The sequence below is a fragment of the Myzus persicae genome, unplaced genomic scaffold, assembly GCF_001856785.1.
Source record: "Myzus persicae strain clone G006 unplaced genomic scaffold, MPER_G0061.0, whole genome shotgun sequence".
NCBI lineage: Eukaryota > Metazoa > Arthropoda > Insecta > Hemiptera > Aphididae > Myzus > Myzus persicae.
Genome location: NW_019104233.1, coordinates 649,038 through 660,236, shown reverse-complemented (window position 1 = coordinate 660,236; position 11,199 = coordinate 649,038). Strand labels below are relative to the sequence as shown.

Here is an 11,199-nt window from a genome sequence, read left to right as displayed (position 1 = left end):
GTATCAACAATTTAAATATAGGTAGGTGCATCAAATGTTATTTTTGAAGAACCTATTTGATAATATTTTATGGAACTCAATTCATACTTGAGGTGAAGAATCTCCAAAAAAAAAAAAAAGCTAATACAAATAATAATTATGCAACAAATTTTTATTTTATTGTCAATAATTATTGATAATCCTTCACCTAGTTTTTTTTTCAAATACAGTCAAACTAAAATATAAAATAAGTCTTAGTTCAATTTGTATTATAAAATGTATTGTTTTTCAATTTGTTGTATTCAATTTCAATTTGGTTTTAAATTTACAAACAGTTATAGAAAATAAACAATAGATACATACAAAATTAAATTATTAGTCAACTGTTTTTTAATATGTGATAAAAAAAAAACGTACAGTATAAAAATGTACTTCTAAATTATTTACAAAAATATAATTATATGACATGTTGACTTTAGATTTTTATGTTCATAAAAAATAATAATGCTACAGTATTTTAATACTATAACATTGGTATATTATTATTGTAAGAAATAATACAAAATATTATATCGATAAATTCTTTAAATATTAGATAGGTACATTATTGTAATGATCATATTATATACAATTAAGTAGTTATTAGATATGGAGTTCAACAACTAAAAAAATGTTTTAAGTCAATTTGATTTGTTTTGTTTTGTAAAAACTTTATGTTCAGAAACATAAAGGGACAAAAGAGAGATGGTAGCGGCATTATATGGTATGTACTTGTCTGCAAAATAATGTCGGGTCTGACGGGTCTTGGGTGATCAACAAACTTCTTCAGGGTCTAAAAAAACAAAATTTATAATTATATGCATGTATATTATTTAAAAGAATAATAATTCTTAATTTATTGCAGAGTTACAAAAATTTGAAAAATCAGAAAAAATCAACAGATAAATTATTATTATTAATGATTTTATTCAACAAAATTTAATTTAATTTTTCAATTAAAAACTGAGAGTTTTTTTTAATATAAAATGTTGTAAAAAGGTAGATAGTAATATAATGGTAGTATACGCATTATACATATTATTATCCAATAAAGTTATTAAAATGTTCCATATGTTATTAAAGTCTTAACTTTATGTAACTCTGAATATATCAAACTTTGAATTACATATAAATAATGTGGATTAAAATTGATAATAACTTATACAAAAATAATCAGTTTGCATAATAACACCAACACAGCAACACAAACAAGCAAAAATTATAAATTTTAATGATAAAAATGAATTTAGTCCAAATAAAAAGACTCAATGTAGTAACAACAATTTTAAATATAAACAAATTTGACTTTATGGTAGTTACTTAGTATATATTTTTTATTTCAGAAAAGCGTAAAATATTAATAATCCTATGTATGATAATAGGACAATCCCTTATATTAATATTAGTTAGCAGTTCACACCTTTCATAGGAAACTTATATAGTTAGTAATGGACTAAAGAGTACCTATAAAATTGAATTTTAATCATCAAAGATGTGTTTATAATTGTCAGTAAATGATAAATTGATGAACCTAAAGTACCTATTTAATCATGTTTAATATTTTTAACCTATTAACATTATGCACTCATATATATATATATAAATGATATAAATTGCACAATAATAAACAAGACAATGTAGATAAGAAACTGATTAAGTTCATTGACACATCACTAATATATTTTATTACAATTTATAAATATGTAAAACTATAACTATACCTACAGAGTTAAGCTTCTACTATAAACCTTTATTGTCGTATATTAATCTACCCCTGCTCCATTGATAAATAATATAAAATCTGTTATTTAATGAAATTAATTGTAATTATGCAATATTTGAGAGAAGTAATTTGGTCTACTGTGGTCCGGTCTGTGGGTCACATCTATGCATCAGCAATATTATATATAAGTTCCAATTTAAAATATAAAAATACTCCTATGACATAATATAAAAAAAAATGATAAATTTAAGAAACAATTATTGATATACCTAGACTAAAAAAACAAAAAGTCTGGGAACATACTTAGGAATTAAACAATGATATTAATATACTATTTAACCAATAAACAAGTATGTATTATGTTTTATACTATTGCAATTACTACAATTACTTTGCGCCATGCTCCTTAGCCTAATTATAATCTATTCATCACTTATCTATTGGTCAGGCACTAGTTATAAATTTCTATCACATTAGATATCATGCAATTAATTTATGTATTGAATAAAATTATATTACATAACTTTACAAGCGATGGTAATGACTAATGACTAATGAAAGGCATGATATGAATTATACAGGTATTATAATGATGTACAGTTGTATGATTTTTTGCATATTATTTATCATTAATATGCTATAAGTTGTCCAAGTAATAAAGACATTTTTGTGGCAGAGAATATTAAGATTAAATCAATAGCGTTTCATTCATGAGGCCCATAGTTCATATTCTTAGCATGAATAACTTACTTGCTATAATAGGGATCCAACATTGTAAACTTATTCATCATCATAGAATACATAATAAATATGATATGCACATATATGTAAATGTCATATATATTTATCATAAAAATAGTTAAAATGTGCGTATTATTGTTTAATATGTTTGGGTAGAGAAAAAATGAGGAAGCAAAACAACATTTACTGTCTTAAGGATAATAATTTTTTTTGATATCATTACAGTAGTAAAATAAAAAAAATGTAGTACTGTGTTAGTACCTTGGTATAATATACAATATTACAATACAAATTTTTAAAAAATGAATCTGTTTGGTACAACAAATTCCTAAGCCTTGGAATTATTCATTTGATTTTTTTTTTAATAACATGTTATAAATGATAAAATACCAATTGCAATGACTTCTTGGCAACGATTAACCCATAATATAGGTACCTACACTGTATTTTAGAAAATCACTACACTTCATTGTTTTTTTTTTAATTTACATTAACACAAATGACAATGAAATAATATTAAACAAATACCCTGTTATTGATATAGGTACTTAAAGTAGTTTGGAGCTTAAGTATTTCTCAATATAATATGGTAATTGATATGCTTTATGCAAAAACATAGGTGAAATTAGGGTTACAATTTTTGGGTGGCTATAGCTCAACTAATAATTTAAAATAACCCATAGACTTATATCTAAATCAATAAAATTTTTTTTTTTTTTTTGGAGTGTGGGGAGGGGGAGTGGCGGCTAAGGCCCCTAGCTGTGCCATTGTGCAGCAAGCAATACAAAGTACAATATTACACACTATAATGGTGGAAAGAACATGGTCTTTGAGAAGTGATTGCTTCTATATAATTTTTTTAATATTTAGGAGTGGGTGAGTGGTGATTCAATACCTATGTAATTAAAAATTAATTACTAAATTATATCAGTAAACGGTAATAGTATTTGTGTTATAAATTGTTATGGGTGGGTGGGTGGTGGTTCATTTTTAAGTTGCTTAAGTTGCTTATGGGTTATTTTAGGTTTGTTTCGCTACTGTACATACACAGAAAAAATAAATCATATCAAGTTATAAACTTATAAAGTATCGAAGAAACCTGTATTTTTAAATTAGGAAGCTAAGCACTAATTTTGCCTTCCTTTTACAGTAGTTCTCAAGCATTCTTTGTTCTTACAGCTCTTGCCTGATTTTTTGACAATTGTACAACATATATAATATAGTTAATTTTGTTTAATTTTAAGTTTTTAATAGTTATTTACTGGATTATGTTAGTATTACTGTGGTAATTATTATTATATTTAACTTAAGATAAAGAATATAATACACAATAGGTTTATTTAAATATAAATAATGTTTAGTGATTGAGTTTTTAATAATTATTTAAATATTTCAATAAACTATTTTTTCTTTCAGAGTGATTTATAAATTATATTATCCAATAATCATGTGCGTAACTAGAGAACTAAAAAACCAAAGTTCAACACAAACAGTAAGGGGCAAAGCCCCATCCACACTCCCTGTCATGAGTGCCATTTGACTACTGGAATTAAATAGTTACAAGGAGCCCTATTAGATCAGAGTTAAAAACCATAGAGTAAAAGCTACACTCTCCCCACCATTAAAATATAATGTACACAAAAAAATAAGTATAAAATATATTTTATAGCTATATATGACTATAATTAGATATAAATATTTATAAAATTAAAATACCATCATCAATAATCTTATTGGATAATTCTCTTTCAATGTTTATTATTGCCAGGTCACGGAATCTGTTTGGGTTAAAGTCGGGTCAATGTGTGTTTTGATTCTCCTCATACATCTATAGAATTATTTGCTTTACTCGTATACATTTCATTATGATTTAATGAATACTGAATTGATAAAAACATATTTGGACAAATGTTTTGCATGGATATTCTGATTTCAAAAATTATTAAATGATATTGCCTGATAGATTACTTAATTTTATACTTTTTGATTATATGTAAATATTTTAATTTAATTTCTAAACATGTTTTATATAATATATTTTAATTTTATTAATAACATCACAATGAAACATTTAAAACATAAATTAAATAACAAAACTTAAAAAATAGCATAAGTACTATGACTGCATAATTTAACGTCTAATGAAACAATTATAATATCAAATAATAGAATATAGAATAATAAGTCCTAAGTAATATAAAAACGTACAATAAATAAGTATTTTTCAACTCAGTGGTTTATCAATAGTAGTAAGTAAATTAAATCTTATGGTTATTATTAAATAGGTATTATTTTAATTATTTAATATTAATTTATATTATATCATGTGGTAATAAATAATATTCAACAACATTATTTGACTTTTTCATAAAATTTAAGTAATTACTTACATACTTTTGTTCTAGTATTTTTACAATTTAATAATAAGTACAGTAGGTACTTTAACTATGTAAAAAACAATTCTAACGTGTGTAATTTGGATTAATAGTTTTTGATAGTAGTAATGGATGTCCAGCAGTGGGAATAATAGTTGAATTCTTACCTTCTTTCCTATAGGACTCAGGCATTGGGTCAAGTAGTTTAGGTTCATTTGGATCCTTATCTTCTATGTCCATTTCCATATTCCTTTTCCTTACACACCGTGTAGTAGTTAATAGTATTCCAAAAATCATGGGCGGTAGTCCAGCAATTAAAAATGCACCAATATAAGATTTGTACTTATCGTACATCCAACCTGAGTAGAAACAAGTGAAACAGTGTAAAATAATTGTGAATAAAATAATCAAATTAGTTTAACTTTTGCTAAAATGATTCCACATTTCATAGGTTATTTACCAGCAACAGGTGGGCCGACTGTCAATGGTATAGAACATAGACCAAGAATGCAACCAATTGCTTGGGCAGCACCTTTTTGACCAACTAAATCAAAAGCGATTGGACCCATGACACTAACAAAACATCCATCAGCAAGTCCCATTATTAATGTAATAATCAATAGAATGGAAAAGTATGGTACAGTAATGATAAACATAGTCATTAATCCAATAACAAACAGAGACATCTATAAAAAAATAATTAAATAAGACCAAGTGTTAAAATCAAAGATAAAATTGTACTAGTTTTCAATCATGCTTAAGAGTGGACATTTTTTTTTTTTAAGTTTAAACTTCAACTGCATGGTTATTAGCCGGTTTTTACTGTCAGGGGTGGAAGAAGTACAGTTGGTTTGGAACACCAAACATTATGTGCATATGGGATGAGGATTTGTCACTAAAAACTCGGGTGATCACCCATCCAGGAACTAGGGACACCGTTCAATGCTTGACCTTAAAACATGTTGGTGACAGAGGCCAACCACCGAGTCACACCAGACCTCAATAAAAATTGCAATTTTTTGTACCATAATGATAATACATATACTAAATTTAACTTTGAAGGTAAATTATGGTAGTTATATATAACGTATATTGAATAATATAAATCAAACAGTTGTCTAAAAGGAAAAAAACGATATTGATTGTTCTGTTGCTGCCTTAATATATATTGATGTTTGAACATAAATATAATTTTAGTACAAACTCAAAAAATATATTTCAAATATATTTATTGTATTTTATACTACTTTTGTTGTTAGAAGGATAGGAAAGGGATCATTATACATAAATGATTTTTAAAAATAACAAATTAAATAAATATTTTTAAATGCATAAACAATTCCATGTTAGTTGTTCTATCTCTGATCTATGGCAAATTAGATAGAAACTTATTATACCATACAATTAAGTTTGGCGTGGGAAGGAAGTAACAACCATGTATACATCTAAAGAAACCACAAATTATCACATGAGATAGATGAGAACTAAATCTGTATAATTTCAACGTACAATTTTTATAGGAATACAAATAACATAACATTGTTTGTGAGAAATTTAATTCATACCAGTTTTAATAATTTTACTATTTATTTTAAAATTAAGGTATCAAAAATAAAAAAAGGTGGGCAAGCGGATACCGCTGTATATTAATTATCGTGTGGGGTGCAGGTCACTGTAATGGACGTGTTAAATTTAAATTTAATGATATAAAATCATTATATATTAAAAACCATGCATGGAAAATGGTAATATAAATATTTGGTAAAAATGTCAAGTGTTTCGGTTATTTCATATTTGTTTTTAAATAACAACAAAATAAGAAAATCAATCGAAGAAATCGTTAACTACTAACGCTCGTAACAATGTAATTTGACTTTCCGGTAAACATTTTTTTTTTTGTTAAAATTAAGATGAAAATCGAAGAATTATTTCGACTATTTATCGTATATACAGACACACAAAAATAGAATAACGCATTTATCTCACTCCACCCAGAATCTAAAAAAGGACTTTTTTTATACATTTTAACTTTCAACAAATTTACCAGTAAACATGTTATTCTTTTGACAACTATACGGCGTATGATTATTATTAATAAAATCGAAGATACTTTATTTAAATTAATAATTCAATATACGTACCTGTTGCATAACGATTCTATTAACTCCTTTATAATCAGATATTGGTCCTGAAATTAATCTACCGATTCCCGATGAAATGCCTATACACGTGACTAATATTTTACCATCGTTTTTTGGAAAACGGTCATCAACGAATTTCACCTGTATAACAACAGCATTGATAAAAATTATAAAATAAATACTGTGAAATTGGAATCGGCTGAAAAAAATTTAAGTCTTACCAAATGAACGTAAGGGACAAAGTATCCGAAGAGAGCGAGTGGAATCATTGTGGCCCAAATAACGTATTTAGGGTTCTTCCAAATGTCAATATTGACCATTGTTCGAAGTTCTTCAGCCAGGGATTTATGCATATCCGATTTGTCCACTTTGTATGTAGGCTTGAATGCCAAAGCGCATACCATTAGCAAGGCTGATAACGCTGCTTCCCATCTATAATATAGATTATCGTTGAAATACATGGTCAAAATATAAACAAATATAAAAGCAAGAATTATTTGAATTTTATATGTAATTAAACTATTGCATTATTGAATATTTTATAATATACCCATTGATTATTATTTACCTACATAGGTATGTATTTAGGTATATTTTACACTACACAGTATACATGGCAATCAAAATGTATAGAAAGATTCTAGATGAATCGTTAATCTGGCTTTTATAAAATCCATCTATTTGAAATAAAGTAAAATGTAGCTTGTTAAAGGTTTCGTTAAAAGCTTATTGAAAAAAAAACATGTACATGCAAAGCGTTTGATTTTGTTTCCCCGAATAACTTTTATAATAAGCGATATTTTCTTTATGTATTAATATGCAGCCCCCCACATCTAATTTTGGGCCCTATACTTAATGATTTTGAGGGCCTATACAAAACTTCAAACAAAATACAACTCATTAGAAGCTCTACGAGTGTCTTATAAACGATGTATTCTTAATATAATATTATAATATCACTTAATATAAAATATAAGCATTCGTCTTGATTTTTAAAATTTCAAAAACTACAAATTTTTTTCAACGGGTTTCTATACTACAGATCCAACAACTCCCTTTTCTTTTCGGAGTCTCTGATAATATGATCTATAAATTAATATATTATTCAAATTACAGGGCAGATATAACTGTGAAAGTATAGTCATTATGAAAAAATAAGAAAAAAAGAGGAAGTTAAAGCCGTTCTATTAGTTTTATGCACTTATACGAGTAATACGGTTCATAGAAACAAAGTTTAATAATTACTCTAAAATTCTACAAACTGTAGGCATCATTTTAATATTATAATATTTTTGATAAGATACAATACTTTGAAAGATTGAACATATATGACTATACAGATAACTTTAATCACTATTCTAGCTAAATGATTTGCGAATATTATATAAATTATTTTATCCATCCAATTATTGAAAATGAACTTGACTATCAAATATCAATGATCGCTTATGAATTATTTTATCGATATAAAATAATTATATCATAGAGTTCAGTGTAATTGGCCGCTATGCATACGGTGCAGTGGCCTGATATAAAATTAAAATAAAAACGGTTACGGATTATTCTAGAAAAAATGTAGTATGGGTATATTCGATGAATAGTATTATTTTTTTGCTTTTCAAACTTTTATCAAACCAATTATTTATAAATCAACATTAATTCCATATTCTATGTCATATTAAAATATATGTATCAATTTACAATTTAAATCCAAGAAAAATTATGTACAAATAATACGATTAATAGTTTTTTTTGTACAGATATATTAGCTAGTTGTCTAGTTATATTATGTCTATGATTTTAATGTCAATTTGAAATATATTTTTGTAAGCATAAAATGAGCACCAAATACATCTTTTAAACAGTATATAATCACCGATAAAAACAAATTCACTATATTGAGTTTATTAAAATACTTATGTATATTTGATAAATGTTTAAATTATATTGTTACGAATGTAAAAATATAATAAAAATTAAATCGGTATAATATTATATGGAATACTATAGTATTGATTTAATTACAAATGTAAGTTTTCACTTACATTTTGATTTTCATACTTCAATGCGGAATATATTTTTTAGCATTTTGTTACGTATGATTGAATTTGAAATATGAGTACAGTTAATGAGCAAATTATAACTTAAAAGCAATTTTAAAGTTTAGATTAGCGGAGGGGAGTGGCACAGGTGTACACTTCAAAATGATGGCACTGCTCATCTAAATTTTAATTACTTATAAGTTATAACTTATAAGTCATAATTATTAACTACTCGTTCATAATTCATTTTTTGAACGATTTTCAACAAAAATAATTTTTCATAACTTAACAATTTTAAAACTCTTACCCATCTCGATGTTCCCCTAAGGCTTAGGTTTTTGAATAATACCTTTATTATTCTTTAAATGACTATATTATACATTTAAAACACAATTAATTTTGGAATTTACATGCCAGTGATGTACTATTGTATTATTATTAATTATTCATTAAACGCTTATACAGGATACAGGTATTGTATACATGTGAATTGTGCATGTTTTTAATAGTTCTTTAATAGCAAAATAAAACAAATGAAAAAAAATGTATTTAAAAAGTACAGATCGAAATAAATATAGAATTAGGTATTTGGGTAGATTAAACTGACCAAAAGGGTTAGGTTAGAGTTACAAAAAAAAAATGTCCAAGTCCAAAATTGTTGGGTCGGTGTCTTCCACCATATACGTCACTGCCAATATAGCTTGTAGGTATAAATTGGCAGATAAAAAGAAATCTTGAATTAGGCTTTGTATTTATAACGTAAAAGCAGAATTTTATTATAGTTTTAACCCATAATATGTACCTATTCTGAAAATATAAATTTCCAAACTACCTTTCAATTAATTTGTAATTTGAAAGGATAATTTTTAGTTTTTTAAATTGGCAATATAAATTTCCAAACTACCTTTCAATTAATTTGTAATTTGAAAGGATAATTTTTAGTTTTTTAAATTGGCAAAACTGTGTTCATTAGTTTATTAGTGATGTGAAAAAGTTAAATTTAGGTTTATACAAGGCTTGATCAAATTTGGCACTTTAAAAACAATACAATTATAAAAAGTCACTTTCAATTCTGCGGATGAGACCACTTAAATAATTTTTTTTTAAGAATATTGTATTTATCTATGTAACGCTGATAGAACATTAGGTATATATTATATAATATATAATACTTAAGTATATTATAACACGTGATAACGATGATGATTGCTTAATTGCGTGTACATGTGCCAACGACAATCGCATTTTATTACACACGCGTACGTAGCGTACGTATAGGTATACATTTTTAATATTTTTCATTTAAACATTTTCATTAAAGAGAAAAGACGTTTGGTCCGAAATGTTTTTTTCTATATTGGAAATTGAATAGACTGTAATTACTTACATCTGTAATTTTTGAAATTATTCTGCGGTCTTTGTTAGTACAGCGTACACAGTGTTTACATAACAATAACATAATATTATAAAAGTTGACTGCCTCGTGTATCACAATATGTGATACACTTAAAACTTTCAATTATTGCAAATCATATTTTACTTTTACTTCCAATTTCGTTATTTATGAAATTTAATATTTTTCGAGATAATTAATTAATTTATATCTAGGGAATTTCCCATTCTAGAAACTCTTATAAAATCTGAGTATCGTACATTGTGATAGATACTCCGCCCGTGTTTATGAGACTATACTGAGTGTATAAGTACTCAAAACTGAGTCACATACTGATCAGTGAAATCGGTAGGGCAGTTAACTTTTGATAACTAAATTGCATTTTTAGAGGAAACTAAGTTTTGACTGCATAAAATATTAAATTTTAAATAATATACATAACTACAAATCTTCATTTCTAATATAATGAAATAACCTAAGTATACCTAATAACTGTAATTTAAACTAACCTTAAACAGTTATCTAGACCAAATTTAACAAGTAGATGATCTACGATGTATGGCATGAACATGGTGAAACATGAGCTGCCAGCAGTTACTATACCGTTTACCAGACCAAGATACTTTTTGAAGTAATGCCCAAGAATAGCCAATGATGGTGTATACGCTAATGATGCACCAATACCATATAATAGGCCATAAGTGACGTATAATACTTCCACCTAAAATATTATATTTATATCAAAAAAACAAAATTAATTAATACA

General features: G+C 25.9%; 1 protein-coding gene across 3 annotated transcripts in view; it reads right to left on the bottom strand.

Moving 5' to 3' along the window:
- Nucleotides 1–682: 682 nt before the first annotated feature.
- Nucleotides 683–11,199, bottom strand: part of LOC111040284 (monocarboxylate transporter 10) — a 31,981-nt gene continuing 21,464 nt past the window's right edge. For all 3 annotated transcript variants that reach the window (XM_022324134.1, XM_022324133.1, XM_022324132.1), the window contains exons 4-9: nucleotides 10,943–11,154; nucleotides 7,220–7,430; nucleotides 6,999–7,139; nucleotides 5,318–5,543; nucleotides 5,025–5,216; nucleotides 683–811 (exon numbers count right to left, since the gene is read on the bottom strand). In XM_022324134.1, coding sequence (XP_022179826.1) covers nucleotides 792–811; nucleotides 5,025–5,216; nucleotides 5,318–5,543; nucleotides 6,999–7,139; nucleotides 7,220–7,430; nucleotides 10,943–11,154 — 1,002 coding nt within the window. In that variant the 3' untranslated portion in view covers nucleotides 683–791. The remainder of the gene's footprint in view (nucleotides 812–5,024; nucleotides 5,217–5,317; nucleotides 5,544–6,998; nucleotides 7,140–7,219; nucleotides 7,431–10,942; nucleotides 11,155–11,199) is intronic.